Genomic DNA, 23,989 nt, shown 5'->3' with positions numbered 1-23,989 from the left:
CTCATACTGAATCTACTTCATTACTGTATTCCCACAATCCTACATATCCTTAGAGTAGAAAGGGTACATAGCTGGTGGTCAGTGTCTATTTCCTCAAATTAACTATTTCTAGAAAGTCCTGATACCCAGAGATCCCAGAACAAACCGTGTATCTTTACATTATTTGTCCAGGGACATACAGGTCTATGAACTGGCCGTGGGGAATGAGCAGCTGTGTTGAGCCGTGAGTTTGTCAAACCTACCTGAGCACCCACTAAGCCTTTTTCTCCAAAACTTCCTGGTGGGCCTCGCCTTCCTCTTGGTCCCTGGTCCAGAGATGACATTAAAATTCAACCAGTTTTTATAGAGTTGTTTATTTTCCACGTAACCATAAAATCACCTCGGATGCCCATGGAAGCACAGATGAAGGGGCTCTGACCCATCACAATCACACTCATCACACTGGAGTCTAGCAGCCACTGCCCTCTGAGGCACCCACAGCTCATTCATTCCACACTCCCTCCATCTAAGCAGTATCTATATTCTTAACCACTTCTTCAGTTGAATCTAATGAATACTAAAATTTAAAAATTGATTTTTTTTCACTCAACTAATTTTAAACCCTAAAAGGGAAATGAAAAGAGTGGCTGGGATATTGATCTCCTTTGAAAAATTAACTGTATCCTTATCCACCCAAGGGTTAAGGGCTAGAGTTTGCATCCCGGTATTATCAAGAACCCAAACACATTTTAACTGGCTTAATCTCACTGGGCAATTGCTGGGGAGTTCTTCGTTTTCTCTCCAATCTATTTGACTTTACTGATTTTTGACATTTTAATTCTTCCTCAGCATTCTGAGAAATGCTTTCCCATTAGAAGCACTGATCCTGGCTTCTATACTCCTGGCTGAGGTATTGTAATCATCTGTTTAAACAGGCCACCATATCCACACCCCAGTAGGAAGGCGAGAATCAAGGGAGGTTTTCTGGATTATCTTACTCATGATCAGCCCCCCTTATAATATAATAAAGTGAACTTAAAGAGGAAGTCCAGAACGCAACAGTGGTCCACATTTGAATTAAGCCAGTGAGGAAAAGGAAAGCCAAAAATATTTCTCAGTTGTTTTCCCTTAGGCTCAGACAATACTTTCTATTATAAAATACATACAATCTGTAATTACACTTTGATGACCCATTTCTTTTGTTAGCACCTTAGTCAAGTCAAAAAGACAGCATAAACCTTCTCAAATGACTATCTGCCACTTATACAAGTTTCAAAATTATAGAGAGTGATTCAATGTGTTAGTAAAATCTGTTGTTTAAAATTTCTCCTTTTGACGATCCCTGGAAACAATTTGGCTTTCCAAAGAAAGATGCAGAAAGTGTTCCAAAGAGGGTTATAGAATGACAGATTTGGATTACACTTCGAAGACTGCAAAAGAACTGGCTGAAAGTGTAATTTCTGGTTATCACTCAATAGTTTACAATGCCCCACTGGACTTGAACTCCTGAATGACTCAGGCATATCTGTAAAGTACCCTCTATATACTTAATGCTTAATAAACACTTTGCTGATTTTTCCTGCAAAATTGAATCCAATTTTAATGAAGTAAATACTATTAAGTAATTTGCATACACAGCTTCAGAGGCAGTAGTTAAGAGCATAGATTTATAACTGGGGCCTCCCCTGTGGCTCAGACGGTAAAGTGTCTGTCTGCAATGCAGGAGATTTCTAACTAGGCTGCCTAAATTTCAGTCTCATCTCTGTCACTTACAGCACTATGTGAGCTTGGCCAATTTACCTAATTTTTCTATCCCCACTCCATTTCTCCCCTATAAAATGGGCATGATAAAACTTTCCCCATTGAAGGATTAAATGAGCTAATACAAGTGTTTGGGGCCATACATAGGCCATAGTAATTGCTTAGTAAATATTAGCCACTGCAATTTAACCTGCCCAAAAAAGAGGCTATACAATTTTCTTTGGAAGGCAGTTTCCTTTGGGAAGGCAGCATCCTAGATCATCCTGATATATGTCAAATCCTACCAAAGAACCTAAGTTAAAATCTCAAGCAAATATTCTTCAGCACTAAAAACAAGTTCAGTGATACAACCTGTGAACCTGGAGACCCCAGCTCTCCTTGGGAGCCCTCTTCACCAGATTCTCCACGCACACCCTGTCAAAATGAATAGAACTTAGTTGAGTTCACCAGGCATCTTCAGCGTTCCTGGAAGGCAGTTTTCCTTGCAAGATGGCACTTGAAGGCAGTAAGAGAAAGACAAAAACTATCTGTGAGTCTGTGTTCAGTCATCCTAGGATCAGAGTTGAAGAGGAAATGAGGAGGCCCCACCTACTTGGTTGGGAAAATGAAAAATCATATTCTTACTTTCTTTCCTAGTCTCCTTCCAATACCTAAGCTAGTGATAGAAGCAAAAACACTTAGTTTAAACAACCCAAACTCCCATTTTACATAATAACTGGTTCTTAAAAGCTTATCCACTCCTTTTAAGGGCTGTGGGCTAAATGTTCACTGGTGTTAAGGATCTTTACCCCATTTGAGGAGACTCAGAATATTGAGCTCAGTGGCAAGCATGACATTTTAGAACAAAACACAAAAAAGCACTCCAAAAAATCGCCAGAAAACTGGCTTTAAAACCCTACAGATTCTTACAGCATGAAGCTAGTTTTCTAGGCAAGGGATGATCTGTTAAAATGATTCATCTGGTAACCGAGTTAATACCTCCCTCAAATGAATACTTTCATTTCTACAGAGAAGATACATTTTCCACGACTGAGGGTGATAATCTACTCTGCGCATGATGCTGCCTTCTTTCTCACGTTGCTCACAAGCTGCCCAGATTACTGGTTACTCATAGATATACAAACAGAGGAAATCCTATACTCAGAATTAATCTGTCTGTGGACCAATTATTTGTGTTTCATAAGTTGTTAGACCATTCAGATAAATGGGAGGCACATCTGTTAGTCTTTACTGTTAAATCATTATGTTCTTTAAGAGCTGATGTCTAGGTTTATAGATGTGGACCAGGTTTTAAGAGGCATGAAGCTAGAAATGTTGAAACTGGTTGTGAAATGTTACCTCATCTGCCTGTCACATTAGTGACATCCATGCTGTAACGTGTCAGAAAATGATGTGGTTGTAGACAGCAAAGCCCAGACTCTTTTATTGTAACTCATGCCTATACACTTTTCAATATTTTTTCATGGAACTGTAGTTAATTTACAATGTTGTGTTAGTTTCAGGTGTGCAGCAAAGTGACTCGGTCATAAACCTTACACATTTGAGCATATTGGAGGCAACCAGTTTTGTCAAAGAGCTTTATGATTAACTAGTAATAGGTGAACAGAACACAAAGCAAATGGGGAGAGAGGGTGACTCAAGGAAGACCAAAGTTAAATAGCTGTAAGTACTATGTAACAGTCACCATCTGAACAGCAAAATTGATCGGACCAAAGTGGAGAAAATATGTATATTGTCAAATGAGGTAGGGGGCAGCATATGGAGGAGATGGACAGGTTAAAAAATATTCTTCTCCTCCACTGGAAGAAATCAAAAGAAAAACTTCTAAAACTGAAAACCAAGAAATAACAAAGGAAGCATGTTCTTTAGGAAAATGGCAAAAAATACCAAAAGGAACAGCCCCACAGGATGAAAATGAATGCTCCTGAATCCCTGGGAAACAACAAGCAGGGAACCATTTTTCATGACATGCTTGTGAGTGCAGTTGGATTTTAAATTTATGCACAGGCTCAGCTCTGGTTTAAATTAAATAAAAAGGAAAGATACAGGAGGTGGAGTTTAGTTTAGGGAACCAAAAACCCAAGACCCATCTGAGAAGAAGACCCTCTATCAATGGCTATTTAGATACAACTGTAGACAGCACAGAAATGGCAACCCACTCCAGTATTCTTGCCTAGAGAATCCCGTGGACAGAAGAGCCTGGGGGCTGCTGTCCATAGGGTCGCACAGAGTCGGACACGACTGAAGTGACTTAGTGTGCATGCATGCACATAGCACAGCAAAAGTATTAAGTAATTCAAGAGTAGGAAATTCCTTCCACCAAGTAGAGCCGCTGGATTTCTCTGAAACTGAGCCTGGTCAGCTCACAGTCTCTCTCTTTCTGCCTTGTGGGGAGATAAAAACAATAAGCTAAAATGACAGTCCAAAGACATTTCTTTCACAAGTGTTGAAACTGAATTCAGAGCATAGAAACGCTCTGTTTAAGAACTTGTTTCAAGTTTTAAGATTTTACGAGAAACAATACTTTAGTTGGTGTCAACAAAACTTGTTTGGATGTGTGAGACTTGGGATTTCTCAATAGCTATGCTTTTGCAACATGTGTGATTTGAAGACACAGATGCACACTCACTCGCTCACCCATTCCCAACCTCAGAGATGACTTAAATCAGTCTCTGACTTTTCCTTCATCCTCAAACATGAGACTTCTAAAAAAAAAAAAATGCCAGCACAGCATGACCAGAATCGGTTAGAAAGGAATGTACCTAACAAATCTTACTCCACTTGGTACAAAAATTTCCAAGAGTAACCTTATCTTTGGATTTGAATCCAAAGCTATGTGGCCTCTGACAACAACTTCACTTTGCTAAACTGATATTTCCTCTCTTAGCCATAAAAAGTAACTAATGATGCTCATAACTTCTGGGGCTGCAGAAAGGTTTACATGAGGCCATATAAACGAAGGTCTAGTGCAGTGAGTGTTACTGGATAAACGCTCAGTAAAATCACAGAGATATCCCATTCCACCTGCAAATCATGCCATTCCTTCTTTGGAAATAGCAAAATCTCAGTCTTTTACCATTGTTTAGTAACTATGAGATCCCCTTATGCACCCACTGAAAGTCCTGCTTCTTTAAATGGAAAAATCATTACTTCAGAGGTAAAAGCAGCTCTCTGAGGTATTAGCTTATTTTCCATCTAAATGAAATAGCAGGTTGGAGAGGCAGCAGAGAACCATATAAACTTTCCTTTCTTCTTGGAAACTTCCCAAGGCTGATACAGCCTCCAACAACCCAACCAACATTCCCCTTGGCCTCAGAGAGGACTTAGATGACATAGCCATTTATGTGGAACAAAAAAGCAACTCTCCCCAGCAAGCACCGACCTTCAGCCCTCGCAGGCCTCGTCTTCCTCTTGAACCCTAAGGACGGAAGGGAAGCAGAGACTTTACAGAAGGAAACAAGCCAGTTTTCACCCCAGCCTACCTTTCTCCTCCACAAAAGCAGATGAAATGCACCCCACAAGCAGCCACACCTACCTGAGGGCCAACATTCCCTATTTCCCCCGGAGGTCCATCAATATTGGAACTTCCCTGGAAAGCAAGAGGTAAAGGGAATCGGTTTAGATGTCTCTAGACGTGGGCTGTCCTATACAGAATCCAATAACTAGCCCAATGTGGCTGAAAGTGAAAATCACTCAGTTATGTCCAACTCTTTGCAACCCCATGGACTATAGAGTCCACAGAATTCTCGAGGCCAAAATACTGGAGTGGGTAGCCTTTCCCTCCTCTAAGGGATCTTCCCAACCCAGGGATCGAACCCAGGTCTCCCACATTGCAGGCAGATTCTTTACCAACTGAGCCACCAGGGAAGCCCAAGAATACTGGAGTGGGTAACTATCCCTTCTCCAGTGGATCTTCCTGACCTAGGAATCGAACCGGGGTCTCTTGCATTGCAGGCAAATTCTTTACCAACTGAGCTATGAGGGAGTCCCTCAGTAAGAATACGTAAATTGGGAAAGCATATGAAAGACAGAAATGAAAACATTTTATGCAAAGCTGTTCTTCCAACTGTTATTTATAAAAGATGAGATCCTAAAACAATTTACATATTCCACAGTATGAGGGAAGTGTTATTTATGTTATGGTAGAAATGCTTATGAAATTATGTTTATCAGGAGTTTGTAAGGTAGAAAAAAATGTGCTATCATGTTGTTCTTTTCAAGTATGCTAAATTTTATGAAAAAATAATTTACTCCAAATATGGAGAAAGACAAAATGATGATTCCTCACTTTTTATATTGTTTTAGGGCATTTTTTAATAAGCTCATGGAATCCTCATCTGACTTTCTCACGGGGAGGAATTCTGCCATCAACAAAAGTTCACCAGACTGATGGCTTTCTCGGTTACTGAAACTACTGATTTTTTTCTCTACATTTTACTTTCCTGAATTTCAAAGTATCTCTAGTAAGTGTTACTTTTATAACGAGAATTTTTTAAATAATAAAGTAGGTCGTATGAGGGAAAAGCCTTTACTAAAGCACTCTCACAATTGCTCTAGATATAATATTCTTTCTTAAACTATCATTTTCTCATTTCAATATAATTTTTTTTGCAGCCAGCATAGTAAACGAATTATCTGGGCAGATGCTAGAACCATTGGATAAACAATTGTACAGAAAGAAGAAACACACAGTCTCAGAGTATCACTTCCCAGACTAGTTAATCTTGGAAAGAGGGAAAAGCATGTTCACACTGGATAAATCTGGTGAACATTATCTTAATTAAGTGACAAAATCAATGTACCAATAATGAGACAGCCGGTAAAGAATCCACCTGTAATGCGAGAGACACCGGTTCAATTCCTAGGTCGGGAAGATCTCCTGGAGGAGGGCACAGTAACCCACTCCAGTATTCTTGCCTGGAGAATTCCATGGACAGAGGAGCCTGCTGGGCTATAGTCTATGGGGTTGCAAAGAATCAGACACGACTGAGTGACTAAGCACAGCAATGAGATAAATGACAGTGTCTCTTCTACTGACAAAGAAGGATTCAGGATTAATTAATCTCCTTCCAAAAACGTTTAGCCTGGCGGGCTACAGTCCATGGGGTCATAAAGAGCTGGACAGGACTGAGAACACACACACATTCATAAGAAAACAATTAGGAAAATCCTTATTGAGGGATATTTAGCAAAATAACTGGTCTGGAATGTCAATGTGGTGTAAATAGGCAAATAACTGGGAAACAGTTGTGATTAAGATACCTCAGAGCCAAGACAGCTGAATGCACCATACAATGCTTGGCTGGGTCCCAAACAACAATAAAAACGGCCATAAGGGCATTCTTGGGACAAGTATGGAAATCTGAACAGAGACTATATATTAGAAAATAATTTTGCACCCATATAGACATTTTTTAATGACTCTAAACAGTCATCACAGTGGTGACTCTACTGTGCTTATATAGGAGAACATCCTTGCTCTTGAAAGATACATGCTGAATATTCAGAAGCAAAATGTCACACTTCCAATTGATCCTCAAATGACTCAGCAGAATATACACATATATTATCTATGTATTTGTACAGAGAGACATTAAGCAAATATGGCTCAATAATAGCAATGGGTGTTCACTATGCTATTCTTGAAACTACAACCTTTCTCTGTAGTTTTAAATTTTTTCAAAATAAAAAAATTTGGGAAAAAATTAATGCAAGTTCATCACAGACTATTTCAACAATTCAGAGAATAAAATTAAGAAAAAGAACTGTATAGCTGTTGGGTGTTTATCCTTCTAGGATAAATAGATGTAGATATATTCTATCAATCTGGACACTTTGTTGAATACAGAGTTTTGTAATCTGTTTTTTTCACTTGAGTATTATACTATGGATGTTTTCCTCATTACGAAATAGTCTTCTAAACTATTTTTCACAGCTTAATAATAGCCTAACATGTGAAGGGCCCCACTGTTTATATGAACAACTTGTCACTGGACTTTCAAGCATCGAAGTGATTAAACATCTCTACATTGCACATCCTTGGAGCTAAATCTTGGAGTTGGCCCATCATAAGCTTCTGGATAAATTTCTAGAATTGTGAGGACTGGGTCCAAGTACGCACACACCTTAAGCCACAGCAGACACAGATGTGGCTCCACAATGCTCTCTCAAGCCTTTCTTCTTGCTAAGAAAACCTCAGCTTCGTTTGCTGCAACAACACACCAGGCTCCAAGGGACCAACTTAAGATGGGTCTAAACCGATCTTCACGATCTCACGTCCTCTGGCAGAGACTTGCTTTCTCTGGCTCTCTTAAAACGGGGTGAGGGCAGGTGGTCAATGAGCTATATGGGTCAAATGAGCTATAAAGAGAATATTGCTGGGTGTACTTTGGTGAGGAAAAGCCCCTTTCCTTCTGGCATCTTATGGGCATCTTATGCAAAGGTGAAGACGAAATGCTTTATAGTGTCAAGCCCAAGAGCCACACTGAGGATGGCACTGTGGAAAGAGTCCCTGGTTCCCTGAGGACACCTCTGGGCTTTGATGACATCATTGAGCTGGTGTAACAGACCTGGAGTCACCTACCCCTGGACTATCAAACACATTTATTAGCTAAACACTGCCAGTCAGGCTTTCTGTCACTTGCATATTTAAAAAAAAAAAAAAAAAAAACATGAAAAACAGCAGTCCTGATGGATGGGTGTTATCTGATTGCCTTTCAGAAAAGTCGTATTGGTTTTTGTTTTCCCCAGAAATGTGAAGCCATTACCGGTTTCCCCTTCCTTCCCCAAACACTAGGCATACGGTAGAGTTTCTCTTTCCAGATTACCTTGAATCTGCACTTCATATCAACTCAGAACTAACACCAAGGAAAGAGTGCTCTCTAGAGGGCTCTCTTCTCATAGCACTTCACAGGCTACAACGTCAGCTCAGTTCAGTTCACTAGCTCAGTCGTGTCCTCTTTTCAGCCCCATGGAATGCTGCATGCCAGGCCTCCCTGTCCATCACCAACTCCTGAAATTTGCTCAAACTCATGTCCATCGAGTCAGTGATGCCATCCCACCATCTCATCCTCTGTCATCCCCTTCTCCTCCCAGCTTCAATCATTCCCAGCATCAGGGTCTTTTCCAAGGAGCCAGTTCACATCAGGTGGCCAAAGTATAGGAGTTTCAGCTTCAGCATCAGTCCTTCCAATGAATATTCAGGACTGATTTCCTTTAGGATGGACTGGTTGGATCTCCTTGCAGTCCAAGGGACTCTCAAGAGTCTTCTCCAACATCACAGTTCAAAAGCTTCGGCACTCAGCTTTCTTTATAGTCCAACTCTCACATCCAAACATGACCACTAGAAAAACCATACCTTTGACTAGATGGACCTTTGGTGATAAAGTAATGTCTCTGCTTTTTAATATGCTGTCTAGGTTGGTCGTAACTTTCCTTCCAAGGGGCAACCATCTTTTAATTTCATGGCTGCAGTCACCATCTGCAGTGATTCTGAAGCCCAAGAAAATAAAGTCTGTCACTGTTTCCATTGTTTCCCCATCTATTTGCCACGAAGTGATGGGACCAGATGCCATGATCTTAGTTTTCTGAATGTTGAGCGTTAAGCCAGCTTTTTCACTCTCCTCTTTCACTTTCATCAAGAGGCTTTTTAGTTCCTCTTCACTTTCTGCCATAAGGGTGGTGTCATCTGCATATCTGAGGTTATTGATATTTCTCCCGGCAATCTTGATTCCAGCTTGTTCTTCCTCCAGCCTGGCATTCACATGATGTGCTCTGCATAGAAGTTAAATAAGCAGGGTGACAATATACAGCCTTTACACACTCCTTTCCCAATTTGGAACCAGTCTGTTGTTTCATGTCTGGTTCTAACTGTTGCTTCTTGACCTGCTTACAGATTTCTCAGGAGGCAGGTCAGACGGTCTGGTATTCCCATCACCTGAAGAATTTTCCACAGTTTGTTGTGATCCATGCTGTCAGAGGCTTTAGCATAGTCAATGAAGCAGAAGTAGATATTTTTCTGGAATTCTCTTGCTTTTTCGATGTCCAGCGTATGTTGGCAATTTGATCTCTGGTTCCTCTGACTTTTCTAAATCCAGCTTGAACATCTGGAAGTTCGTGGTTCACATACTGTTGAAGCCTGGCTTGGAGAATTTTGAGCCACCAGCTAGCTGCCTGCTTACCTAGCTCTAGGAGTGACTTCTATTATCCGAATCTATTCAAAGAATATGTAGTTAAGATCCTTCTTTGAGCTCTGCATAGTAAAAAGCATAGGGAACCTAGATGCAGCACGTTAGAGCACTGCATCGGTTGCAGCTCTTGTTTGCACACACAGTTTGGGGATCTGGTGTTCAAGGTTAATAACCCTCAGCTAAAGTCAGCCACGGAGGCCTCTGAAAGCTGGGAGCAGGAGGCCCTCTGCCTGGCTGTGGTGCTGTGATAGACACACACTAGACGGTTTGTACAGGGGCCTGACTTCCTTCTGAGCAGTGAAACAGGAGCAAACCACAGTTTCTATGGATCAGGTCCTTTCACCCACTGACTCCTGGAAATTTGGAAATGATTTCTCTAATAGTCCAACCTTGCCCATGAGGAAACCTCACGGAAACTGGGGCCCACGCGGGTTAAGAGTTGTTTCCCTTCGCTCAACACCATAGCTGGTAGAGTGGCTGGCTATTCACAGGGCTTCTGATCTCCACTCACCAAAGAACATCCTCCCAGCTGGTCCAAAATGACTGCAGTTGACAGGAGCACGAGACGTTCTTGCAGCAAGTCGTGACAGTTTTCTCACATAGCTACATAATAACGATCTTGTTACAAGCTGGATTTTCTTCAGTACCTGGATGTGTATCAAAGGGTTGTGAACCAGTCATATTCCGGGGGGAGACCCACAGCCGTAAGGTTTTGTCAAAGGATGCAAACTGGAGTTCAAATAATAGTGGATCCTCTGTAGTTATATAAGCATTTGCTACGCAGACTTCATTCCTGGAAACTCGGAATGATGAATTGTGAGGATTGGGTTATTTTCATCTTTTTCCAAGTCATGCCTTTTAATGTCTGGGACATGAAAATCTAAAATTAGCTTCCAACAAATTTAGTTGCTTCTGTGATGACTCCTGTCAGGATACTTCTAGTATTTAGAAGCAGACAAGGACCTTATCTTTAAAAATGACTGGTACCTGATACAAATCAATTAACACAAGCAGTAACAGAAAGCAAGCCAGCAGTGTAAAACCCTGAGCATTGTTCAAATTATAAAACTGGAGAATTTTAAAACTGGAAAGATCTTAGGCATCCTTGAGTCTAATGGTTTCATTTTGGAGATGAAGAAACCAAGGACCAGAAATGTAAATAACTTATATTATTAATACTGTGTTAGATAAGATTGGTTAAAAAAAAAAAAAAAAAAACCTAAGAGGCAAGGATATAGGTGGGAGTTCCCGTCTCTGTGGATAATGGAGTCCTACGGGTTTGGTCTCTGGTTTTCTACGTTGATCCAGCCTGAATGCCCAAGTCTTCTGCAGCAGCTAGCATCTGTTCCCATGGGTACCAGTATCCCCAGGCAAACACGAGACTGGCTTACCTGGCGTCCACGCCTTCCTTTTTCTCCCTCAGGGCCTTGGATGGGACTATCAATTCCAGGATCCCCCTGAGAAAATGAAAGTTTCTTAACTCAACTGGACGGGAAAGGCAGGAAAAGAAAGTACAGGAAGAAAGATTGGGGGGGAAAAAGGTACCAAAGTGGTATCTTTTCATTGTCTGGATCTGCTCAATCATCCCAAATACCCAGTGCAACTAAAATTCCAAGCTCTTTAAGAACCCAGATGTTCTGTAAGATGGGTTTTCTCTCAAATCTCTTATTTGTTGCAATACTTAGATAGGCTGAACAGATGCCTCATTAATGAGTAATTCATTGTTCTCTGCTGTTGTGCTCAAGAAAACAGTTCACAGTCCCTGGATGAACGCAGCAGAAATGCCTCAACCACCACTCACATGATCTCCCCTTAGCCCAGGCTCTCCACGCTCTCCACGTTGTCCGGGTGGTCCCATCAAGCCCTTAAATCACATTAAAAGACAAGTGTCACTTTTTAAAATCACCTATTGCCTAAAGGGAGAGGAGAAGGGAGACTTAAATTAAAAGAGCAACTTAGGACTTGAACCTTAAAGCATTCGCTGGCAAAGAGGTGAGAAGGAGACACAGAAAAAAAAACATACTTTCATTGGAAATCTGTGAGACACCTGGCCCTAATGTATATTACCTCATTCAACACTGAAAACTCAAGAATTAACCCATTTGTGTATGGGGAATGTGGACCTCATCTCCCCACCTCCAAATCCCTGGATCTTTCCACAGCTTCCTGATGCTCCTTCGTACACACACATGTAAGAAAAAGAAGAAGGCTTTCTTCATCACAGATGTGCACAGCATTAGCAGAGCAAGTGATCTCATGGAAAAAAAAAAAAAAGGAGGACAAAGAGACAAAAAATGCTTCCAGAGCTCCTAACTGCTGTCGATGGGGAACCAGAGAGGGAGACCCACTTGCTATGAGACTATGACACGATAAGCAAATGGTTGTGTCTCTTAAAATCTGCCGTTAGCGGTACCATCTCTGTGTCCCAGTTCCTACAGAGCCACAGAGTTGGAGAGCCGCTCCACTGCAGGGACCTTCCACAGAGGGTGTTACTTACAGTGATGGACAGGGAGGCCTGGAGTGCTGCAGTCCGTGGGGTCACTAAGAGTCAGACACGACTGAGCGACTGAACTGAGCTGAACTGATGGAGGGTACACACACTCTGAGAATAGTGATGTGTGGCAACCCCTCTGAGATCTGGGTCTCAGACACACAGGAAACAGATATTCTCTGGGCTCTACAAGAAGCCCCCTCCTCAACTCGTCCCTGGCCTGATATAGTGATAAGAAGGAATTCATGACTTCAAATTCCCATCCTGCTGATTAATTTACTAGCAAGGCAAATTTATTTGACTTCTCTAAGACAATCTTTTCTCTTGTAAAAATGATACACCTATCTTATTAGGGCTGTTACAGGGAGTCAATAGAATAATAAATTAAAATGTGAAGTATAAAATCTGGTGTATGGTTCCTATTTTGTTTTGCCCAACATCTAGCTCCTCCTTTTGCTGACCCAAATACTGGCTTCCAGAGTAATCCTCCACATCGATGGCTTTGAACATGTTCTTCCTTGCCTATAAACCTTCCTGCTGAAAGTTTCTAGGCCAGCTGAAACTTAGCCTGGAACACCCTGTGTGTGCCTCTCATAGAGGTCAGAGTGCAGACTGTCTTGACTTCCTGCTTTCCCTGGAATGCCTGAGTTCTGCCTGCCCTCGGCACATTCTCAAAGGCCCACAGGACATCAGTAGGGAGGTCTGGTCTCTTCCCCTTCCTCCTTGCTCACCATCGGGTTTTGCTAATCCTTTAAATTGTCTCCCATCTTTACTTCCTCAGTGAAGGCTTCCTGACTGCACAGGTTGGATCAGATGCCCCTGAAATTTACCTCCTCTTCATACACTTATCTCCGCAGTAATCTTACATCTATTTCCATGATTGTTTCATTCATGTCTGTCTTTCCACATAAAGGCCAGTTCTGAGACACAGAACTCACACCTGAATTACAACAGATGCTCAGGTAATATTTATGATTGATTGGATGAAGAAGGCCACTCTCTTTTAGACTCCTCTCCAAGTCAGTGTGTGCTCCCATTCTTCTTCATCTGCACCTTTCTTACAGATTTTATTTTATCCTATCTTGTGTTAGAGTTCTTCCTCTACAAATCCAATCTCCTGCACCAGTTACCCAGCTCTTTGTTGGTCATAACCATGACTTGTTTACCTTTGAACCGTCTCTGTATCTACCAAAATGCCCTGCAGATAGGAAGCACTTGAAGGGCATTTACTGAGTTGAACAAGATTTGGTAGAAACTGAAGGCTCTCCAGTCTTGGAAGAAGTGTGGTATGCCCCACCTTCTCTGCAATTTTGGTCTACAAACTACAGGTTGGAAATTGAACCTCAGTAAAAAGCCATGCCTTGTAACTCCCCATTTTACTTATCAGGAAACCAATTCATTATTCTAATTCTATGAGGGGTACAAAGAAATAAATAAATTTCACCCCCTTTATCCAATCAGCAGAAGCTGATTATGGTGCTGTGCCCTTCAGGCTGGATTCCATAACTGACTAGTGATGTCTGCCAAAGGCACAGGAAGGGAGAGTGGCGATACTTACATCGGGTATCTGCCTTCCCTTACACAGAGAGGTAACTTCAAGCAGATCGTGCAAACAGTGCTCAAGGGAAGGACGAAGAGAAGGGGGAGACCACCAGACTGACAGGGCCAAGGAGGGCATCACAGGGAGAAAGAAAGAAGATGGAAACTGAAGAAAAGTGATATTCAAATAAGCACTGAAGATGGAAGCAGGGAGGAGACGGCGGAGGAAGAGAGTGGGAGCTTGGGGTTAGCACAATGCAAACTGGTATACGCAGGATAAACAACAAAGTCCTGCAGGATTGTGCAGAGAACACTATGTGTGATAAACCAGAATGGAAAAAATATGAAAAGGAATAAATACATGCGTATAACTGAAGCACTCTGCCGTACAGCAGAAATTATTACAACTTTGCAAATCAATTATACTTCAATAAAGCTTGTAAAAATCTTTTTAAAAGATGGAGGCAGGGAAAGGGCATTCAAGGAGGGGTGCTTGGCGCAGGCTGAGACACAGAGGCAGGGACACAGAAGGAACCTTCAAGAGAGAGTAGGAAGTACAATCCGTCTGGGAAAGACAGGTTCTTGGCCGAGATTACAGAAGGGTGTGGTTGAAAGGCCTTGGATGCGAGATGACATCCCTGGTGACAGGGAGCTACAGCCAGCTGGTGAGACAGGTAATGACGTATGTAATAAACCACGAAAGGTAGGCAACTTGGATTACCTATTCCTCTCACTATCAGCAGAGCCAGGCCTTCAGTAAAGATTCCAAACACTCATCTAATGTCTATTGCCCTTAACTCCCAGTCTAGTATAAAGTCACTAGATGATTCTTTCCCAGAGCTTAAAAATGAGCTGTCAAGGTGAGTTTACGCAGCAGGAATATGAAAAATAGGAGAGAAGGGTATCCTCACACCTTACCCTATTTCCTCGATTCCCTTTTTCTCCTGGTGACCCTGGGACTCCACGATCACCCTAGGAAAAGAAAAAGAAACATACAAAGAATCCTCATTACATTAGTCACACCGGAAACTTTTTCACATGCTTCGACATTCTAGCCAAGAGCAGGAAGTTCTAAATCTGACTCTACGACAGACGAAATATCCTGAAAAATTATACCTTACCTACATCTATGAGCTGATAAAGGAAAAGAGAAATCCTTGGAGTTCCTAATAAAAAGAAAGCAGGAATCTAGGGGAGCAATAGCCACTGGCTTCCCTAAGGACTTCTGATCATTCTGCAAGTATGTGGTGTGAAAACTACATTTATTTTAACGCGCTTCCAGGAGGTAGAGCCACAAGTGCATGGCAGAAGCACTCCACTCAGGCTTCAGCGACTTCTTGCAGACAAAGTTCCATCAAAAATGAGTTTCAGTCAAAAGTCACAACACACGTGAGGAAGAAACCAGCAGAACCAACAGACAACAAATCAGGCTTCGAATGACTATAGATAATCAGAATTACCATAAGTATCTTTAATACATTTAACTAACCAAAAAGAAAGAGTAAAACAGCCACTATATTTTTTTATTTTTAAAAATGATCAAGCAGATTTGAGAGAAAAATCAAACAGAACTTCTTGAAGTGGAAATCAGAATAACCAAAATTAAAAATCCAATTGGCAGGTTAAACTGTATGCTAAACACAAATTACCAAAGGATTGGTGAGCTAGGAACTGAAGAAATTATTCAGATTCCGGCACAGCAAGACAACGAAATAGAAAATATAAAAGATAGACCACGCTATTGAAGATAAAATGGGAAGGTCCACAAATTTTCAATTAGACTTCCAGAAGGAGATCACAGAGAAAATGGGAAAAATAACAACTTCAAAATGATAATCTGCTAAGGCTTTTCCAAAACTTAAAGTGAAAGTGAAGTCACTCAGTCGTGTCTGACTCTTTGCGACCCCGTGGACTGTAGCCCACCAGGCTCCTCCATCCATGGGATTCTCCAGGCAAGAGTGCTGGAGTGGGGTGCCATTGCCTTCTCCAGGGGATCTTGGAGATTGAACCCAGGTCTCCCACATTGCAGGCAGACGCTTTACCCTCTAAGCCACCAGAGAGGTCTCCAAAACTTAAGAGAAGGTACAAATGCTCAGATTCAGAAGCCTAATAAGTCCCAAACAGGATAAGGGAAAAGTAACCCACACCTGGACTGGTCACACGAAGCTGCAGAAACTGGAAACAAACGGAAATCTGGGAAGCAGCCGGTATTTTTAAAGGTTGCTGACAAAGGAACAACCATTATTTGATGGTTAACTTTTTTTTCCCCCACAAGGACCCTTTTAATAAAAGGTACCAATACTCAAATGATTTAATAAATACATATAAGACAAAAGTGAAAAAGGTAAAATAACTATGGTGAGATAAGGTTCATCCAAAAAAACACTCCGTCTTGTCAAGCACCTTGGGAATCTGAGCCAAGGAGACACTGCCATTTTGGTCACCTTTCCACCCAGCCATGGACACTCCCTTTAACCCACCTGTATCCCCAGCTAACTCCAGTATCTCCTCTAGGGAAGGTTCCATGTTAGTCCTGGGCCTTGCTGGGGCCTCGCACACCGACCGAAATGCTAACAGGGGAACAGGTGTGCAATGCGACTCCTGCGAGGAAAGGTATCGCCTGGCTAAGGAGAACTGGGCCGGAGGCAGTCTCCATGGGGTCTGTGCCCTGCCACCACCGACTGTGAAACACCAGCAGGATTGGAAAGATCCCTTGGAGAGCTTAGCGGCATCAGATAAAGGAGAGATACAACTCACGGACAGAAGACAAGCAGCACTGAAAACAGAGCATAGAGCCCTTTCCCTGAAACTAGGTTTTGATAGCAAGACAAAAAAAGCCACTTTCCACTGTACATAAAAGCTTCCCCCACTCAGCTTTGGCTGCCCTGAGTTCCACATCTCCTCAGTCCCTGGGATTCTAACAGCCAGTAGGCACAGCCCAGGGCAGCCACTAGACACCCTCAACAGCTTCTCTTCTCCAAGTTCCACCTGGAGGATGAATTCAGTTTCAAGGTTCCTTTTAAACCTTTTCACTCATGCAAACTTAAAGCTATAGTTTCAGCTCTTAAAAGGTGGGCATCCACCCCATTATTCTGTCCTTCTGTTGGAAAAGAGGCAGAGAAGCTAAAAATGGGGAGCAGTCTTTCCAAAGATGGAAAGTTAAAGGAATGCATTGAAATGAGAAGTCATTTAGGAAGTCATTTAGGAAGATTACTTCCCTGGTGTCTCAGATGGTAAAGCCTCTGTCTACAATGAGGGAGACCCGGGTTCGATCCCTGTGTTGGGAAGATCCCCTGGAGAAGGAAATGGCAACTCCCTCCAGTATTTTGGCCTGGAAAATCCCATGGACAGAGGAGCCTGGTGGGCTACAGTCCATGGGGTCGTAAAGAGTCAGACACGACTAAGTGACTTCACTTTCTTTCACTTTCTTTAGGAAGATTAGTAAAGACCCCAAATAGACTGTCCATGTTTATAATAAATGTCATTCTAATTCAGCCAGACGGAGCCATAACATGTTGTTGTTCAGTGGTTCAGTTGTGTCCAGCTTTTTGCGATTTCAAGGACTGTAGCATGCCAGGCTTCCCTGTCCTTCACCAACTCCCAGAGTTGGCTCAAACTCATGTCCACTGAGTTGGTGATGCTATCCAACCATCTCATCCTGTCACCCCCTTCTCCTCCTGCCCTCAGTCTTTCCCAGCATCAGGGTCTTTTCCAGTGAGTCAGCTCTTCATATCAGGTAGCCAAAGCATTCAGCTTCAGCTTAAGCATCAGTCCTTACAATGAATGTGTGCTCAGTCACTCGGTCCTTTGTCTGAGTCTTTGCAACCCCATGAACTGTAGCCCGCTAGGTTCCTCTGTCCATGGGATTTTTCAGGCAAGAATATTCCAATGAATATTCAGGGTTGATTTCCTTTAGGATTTGGAAAGGAGATCTGGTTAGATCTCCTCGTAGTCCAAGGGACTGTCAAGAGTCTTCTCTAACACCACAGTTCAAAAGTATCAATTCTTTGGTGATCAGCTTTCTTTAGAGTCCCACTCTCACATCCATACATGACCACTGGAAAAGCCATAGCTTTGACTAGATTAGAGCAGTATCATCTGCATATCTGAGGTTGTTAATATTTCTCCCAGCAATCGTGATTTCAATCCTGAAGTTAGCAAATGTCATTCATCTAAACCTTACTACAATCTGACTGCAGTTGACGTTACCTCAGACTAACTTAAACCCACGAGTAGGGGTGCATGTAGGAAAATGAAGGGGAGCTGGGGGAAGGGGGAGGAGTCACACAGCCAGACCCCTGAGACATGGAGTACACTGCTGGTGGGTCTCTGGCGGGGATGGGTGTCTGCAGAGAAACGTCTGCAGCTCAGAGTGCTTTGAACAGTTCCCCCCATTCAAATGAGTCCCACAGTCCTTTAAGTTATTATCTTGATGGACAGAATAAAATATATCCAGATTCTGAATTTTTTTTTTATATCTGAAGTCAGGCCATAGAATTCTTCAGTAGCTTGGGCATCCATTTTCTCTACCACGTCATCAGCAAACAAAAGCCAGAAGCCATGACTTTTCACCACAGTAAAATGGACATAGAGCCATGATTAGGAGCACTGCCCCAGTGGACCGCCACCACAGCCAGAAGGTACATGCAGTCCAGATGCACCACATCACTGCAGGCGTTGGAGAGCTGCAGTTCCAGCAGGAAGACCACCTGGTAAGATCATTTGGTGTACGTGGAGCTGCTCCCTGTACTTGTACCACTCAACATGCAAGGCCAAAATCATGGGCGGCTTTCTGACGCTCATCCTTTGCTGGGCCTCTGCTGCCACCTGTTTCACGACAATATTCCTGTCTTCTCCATAATGTTTCTGTGTTGCTGAAGTCTCTTAGACAGGGAGCAATAGATACATTCTGCTCCACATTGACACAAAGGTCAAGAAAATCTTCATCTTTTGCTACAGACAGTTTCACAGCTCAAGCATCAAGTTTCATGGGTGAGTGTTCCCTGAGAAATCTCATGGACACAAGTGATCCTGGTTTATCACTCTCTGCAGTTCCTTCACACTGCCATTTTTTAATCTCCCATTTAGTTTCTTCTCTTCCTGCGGGATGTCCGCGTTCAGCAAATAATTTAAACATTCATGAGCATCCTGCTGCATGTAGTTGTCTAAGAGATCGCTTTCGTGTCTCAGCCTCGAAACGCACTTCTTTGGTGGGGTCACACTAACCTTCTTCAGGGTGGCAATGCTATGGAAACAGTCTCCCAGACAGGTCAACAAGTTTTCCTCCTTTCTGGGTTAGGCCTTGTGTGCCAGGACATTCTCCTAGAACCTCTGGCAGGAGTTCAAGGCTGCAGCATGGAACCACAGCAGCATGTGTTTCTGAAGTTGACCAGTTCAAAGCATTGTTCATTGATTGGAAACTGCACTGAATCAATGTCTTTTTCCAGAGTAGAGGCATTGGGTGCCCTTTGAGGCACCACTGAAAATATTTGAGAGTGAGGAACACAGGTGTCCTTCTCTGTCAAATCATCACAGAATACTGCAACCATATTATAGGTGGAGGCAATGTTTCAAACAGCCATTAGTCTAAAGGTTGCATTGATCTCACACCACCGTCTTTATAAGGTGAAAACAGGACTGGCCATGGTGGGGTGTTCAAGGGGAGGCCAGGTGTGGTGGTCCTGGCGGTGGGGAGGTGAGCTGGGGTTAAGCTTTCAGCTTGATGGATAACCTCTAAACAGCAAAAGCAAAGGAGAGAAGACAATAGAAGCCCAGGAGAATACAAAATCACATTTCCAAAGTCCGAGAGAAAATAGTTTACCGAAGAACAATCTTTCAAGTACAAGTGTGAAATCATGAGTTTTTTTTTTCCAGATAAAAAACAACCAAGGGAGTTTACAACCGTTGTTAAAGAAAAACTCTAAAAGTTGTACCTTAGGCAAAAGAAGCACCATCTTTCCATGTTCTTTTGAAGGTATCAGTGATAGCAACAGAAATGAGGGTAAAGCCAGATAAGGATCAACCAGATAAAACCATAATTATGACAAAGTCTCATTTAGCAGAAATTAACAAAATAAAAAGACAGAAATAAAATACTGGACATTATGTGAAATGGGAGTTAAGTCTCTAAGACCCTTGTGTTTTGAAGATAATAGCAAATATATAAGCTAACTTTCAACATTGTTAAGCATGCGTCTTTACTTACACTTCCAGACCAATCGTGGCAACCATAGAGACTATTAATGCCACACCAGTGGGGGCAGAGAGGGGCTGGGGACACAGAATGAGAGACTTTGTGTACCTGGTCTCCGTGCAAGCCATCAACACCCTCCTCACCAGGGTTGCCCTGCGGTGCAAAGGAAGATGAGAACGTTAGGCAAAGAGGACCAGGGTTGTTCTGATGCTAATTTCTTTGCTAATATTGTTCTCAGTTGGTACAAGAATCTAGACCTCCAAAAAAAACATTTATATACTGCATTCATGTATTGCTATTGCTAAGTCACTTCAGTCATGTCCGACTCTGTGTGACCTCATAGACAGCAGCCCACCAGGCTTCCCCATCCCTGGTATTCTCCAAGCAAGAACACTGGAGTGGGTTGCCATTTCCTTCTCCAATGCATGGCAGCATTAAAAAGGAGTAATTATTTTCTTCCTGAGGTGGATAGTAGCTCTATATACTGTTTTTCCTGACAGCTCAGCTGTTAAAGAAAAGGAACTCAGATTTTGAATGGACAGAAAGACTTCCTTTTAAGTTTTTACACTGAAACAAGTACTGTAACTCCTTCACAAGACTGAATGAAACATTCCTCACAGGTTGTCTACATGCTAACATTGGTCCTTTTGCCATTGGGTTTCTTTTTTTTTTTTTCATAGTTTTACATTCTTTTATTCTGAAGCTAAGGCACACAAAGAGTCCCTTGGACTGCAAGGAGATCCAACCAGTCCATTCTGAAGGAGATCAGCCCTGGGATTTCTTTGGAAGGAATGATGCTAAAGCTGAGACTCCAGTACTTTGGCCACCTCATGGAAAGAGATGACTCATTGGAAAAGACTCTGATGCTGGGAGGGATTGGGGGGCAGGAGGAGAAGGGGACGACAGAGGATGAGATGGCTGGATGGCATCACTGACTTGATGGACACGAGTCTGAGTGAACTCCGGGAGTTGGTGATGGACAGGGAGGCCTGGCGTGCTGCGATTCATGGGATAGCAGAGTCAGACACGACTGAGCGACTGAACTGAACTGAAGGCACACAAAAGCATCTGAGAATATGCCACTATTTTTTTAGTTTAAAAAGACTGGCAAATATCCCTGAATTAATCTGCATAATGGAAACTTGGATGATTCCAGAAGAAGTAGGAATTAAATGAGTGTGTATACATATGTATGCAGTTTGAAAGACTTAAAAAAAAAAAAAAAAACTTCTTTAGAAAAGAACTGAAACACGGGGGCTAACTCGTGATGAAAGTAAAAACCGGCAGCTGTATTGTGATGGTTCATCAAGCATTCCATCACTTTCAAATTATGGATCCTTCATTTTGCCAAGTATCTCAGTGAATGAAGTTGCTCAGTCGTGTCCGACTCTTTGCAACCCCATGGACTGTAGCCTACCTGGCTCCTCCATCCTTGGGGTTTTCCAGGCAAGAGTACTGGGGTGGGTTGCCATTTCCTTCTCCAGAGGATCTTCCCAACCCAGGGATTGAACCCGGGTCTCCTGCATTGTAGGCAGACACTTTACCATCTAAGCCACCAGGGAAACTCTTTTGAAGAAAATAGTTTATAAAGCATCTTTTGAAGAAAAATATTTGAAGTTCTGCAAGCAGAATAATGAAGAAGGCAATGGCACCCCACTCCAGTACTCTTGCCTGGAAAATCCCGTGGACGGAGGAGCCTGATAGGCTGCAGTCCATGGGGTCACTAAGAGTCGGACAAGACTCAGTGACTTCACTTCACTTTTCACTTTCATGCATTGGAGAAGGAAATGGCAACCCACTCCAGTGTTCTTGCCTGGAAAATCCCAGGGACGGCGGAGCCTGGTGGGCTGCTGTCTATGGGGTCGCACAGAGTCGGACACGACTGAAGCGACTTAGCAGCAGCAGCAGCAGCAGCAAGCAGAATAAGATGCATGTCACATATGTGGGATGGTTGGTTGATTTACTCCTACTGGCCACACAAGGAAATCAAGTTTCAGGCATTTTTTTTAGCAAACATATGGCTGAGTTAGAGAATGAATATGAGCACACGAAACTGCTGGGCTAAAATTACATGCTGTGTTGGGCACAGGCTATAGGGGTGGGTCAGTGGTACCAGGAGACCTGATACCTATCAGCCATTGTTTGACTTTTCACCACTTTGTAACCATTCCCAAGGGTAATGTGGGGAACAGAGGAGGAACCTAATAAATTTTTCTGAATGAATGGACAAGCAAATGGATACTTTGCTTCTGAATACACAGCCATTCCCTACTATGCCAGCTCCTTTGCAGCTGTGTGCTAGCATCTCTCTCCTACTTGACACCGAGCTTGACCATGCCTTGAATTCAGGACCAACTCTTCCAAATAAACATGACAAACAGATGGCTCAATTTTTACAGAATTAGCAAGGCTTAAAAGTTATACAGATCCAGGCCGTGAGCCTGAAATACATGCCTTACAATTAGCCATTCATTAGCGTGGCAGTTTGGCCATTAATGGCATCTGACATATCCCCCCCCTTTTTTTTTTTTTGACATATTCCCTTTTCTGAAAGTTTTAAGTCCCACCTCACTCAAGGAAGGAAAAACAAGTGAATTCATTATCATGTTTCCCAAAGAGTCAGTTCTCCAGTTTTAAAAGAGTAAGGAAGGTCACTCACTTTTTCTCCTGAAAATCCTCTTGCTCCCTAAAGTTAAGAAGAAATAAAAATGACTGAGATTGAATGAGGCTTTTAAACTATTGTTTCACTTAGAGAACCATATGTCCCTAATTTCAAGAAAATGTAATTTTTTAGATCAAAATGAAGGTTCCTCCTCCAGTAACCATAATGGACATTGCAGCCTTCTGATCACTACCACTTCCCTGCACCTGTGATGTGAAGAAAATTGCATCTTGCCACTCCTCACACAGTAAGGGCTGAGCTGGAAACAGTAGTGACCTTCCACTTATAACAGTCACACTTTGTTGCACAAAATTGAGAATACACTGAATAACAAGCATGAGAAGGCTTCCAGGAACAACAGCATAAATTCATTGAAAGAGAAACATTAGAATATGCAGAATATGGTCATTGTGATCAGAAGAACTCTATAGGACTCTGAAGTTGCAGACAAGACTTTCTAGCCTTACTGAAGAAGACTGTCTAATCCTGGAAAGTTAGGAAACATTTAAGGCAATGATGCCCCACCCATCAGCCTTTAATGTTTTAAGGGTCTCAAGCCCCGCCTCCAGCTGCCAGTTCTGTGACTCATCTCCTGAGGGTTCTTTCCTGGAGCCAGAGCGGGTCCACACACAAGGCGGTCCAGAAGTACTGGGGAATTAATGCCCCTTGAGAGCAACCCTCAGCTAATGCCTGATAGCATTTGGGTACATGAATACCCCACCCCCTCACCCTGGAGTGGGATAACACTGAAGTGCACATTTGCTCCACGCCGGCTCCCATGGTTCCCCAGCAGAATTAAGCTCCGTCCACCCACAGTGGTTACTGAACAAGGCAGCCTTTTGAGGCCACCTTCCCTTCCATCTCACTTCTCCGCATCTCATACTCCACTACCAGTGTTTACTTTGGTTCCCTCCCAACAAACTATTTACACTGGATTCCTTTTCTCAGGCTCTACTTCTACTTCTAGGAAACCCTCCCTGTGAGAAGAGTGAAAACATCACAGCTATGTTGAAGAATTAAGATTTTCCTTAAACTCAAGGGATAAAACAGAGACAAGGAAAGAATGCCGCAGCTCAAGGTCACACTCACCTTGGCACCTCGTGTACCCCAGCAACCTTCCTCACCTCGGGGTCCAGAAAGGCCTCGGGGGCCTCTTTCTCCCTGTGGAATAATGA

At 42.6% G+C, this 23,989-nt stretch overlaps 1 protein-coding gene and 1 pseudogene across 1 annotated transcript in view; both read right to left on the bottom strand.

Annotated features, from left to right (window-relative positions):
* Nucleotides 1-23,989, bottom strand: part of LOC102283468 (collagen alpha-4(VI) chain-like) — a 121,320-nt gene that overhangs the window by 56,081 nt on the left and 41,250 nt on the right. The window contains 10 exon segments of the mRNA XM_070364681.1: nucleotides 243-305; nucleotides 2,092-2,154; nucleotides 5,123-5,158; nucleotides 5,276-5,329; nucleotides 11,321-11,386; nucleotides 11,731-11,793; nucleotides 14,878-14,931; nucleotides 20,261-20,305; nucleotides 22,812-22,838; nucleotides 23,904-23,975. Coding sequence (XP_070220782.1) covers nucleotides 243-305; nucleotides 2,092-2,154; nucleotides 5,123-5,158; nucleotides 5,276-5,329; nucleotides 11,321-11,386; nucleotides 11,731-11,793; nucleotides 14,878-14,931; nucleotides 20,261-20,305; nucleotides 22,812-22,838; nucleotides 23,904-23,975 — 543 coding nt within the window.
* LOC106700943 (ubiquitin carboxyl-terminal hydrolase 46 pseudogene) lies at nucleotides 16,066-19,116 on the bottom strand (annotated as a pseudogene).

Source organism: Bos mutus, chromosome 1, assembly GCF_027580195.1.
Source record: "Bos mutus isolate GX-2022 chromosome 1, NWIPB_WYAK_1.1, whole genome shotgun sequence".
NCBI classification, from domain to species: Eukaryota; Metazoa; Chordata; class Mammalia; order Artiodactyla; family Bovidae; genus Bos; species Bos mutus.
The sequence above is the reverse complement of the archived record's forward strand: the minus strand, read 5'-3'. Positions and strand labels throughout refer to the sequence as shown.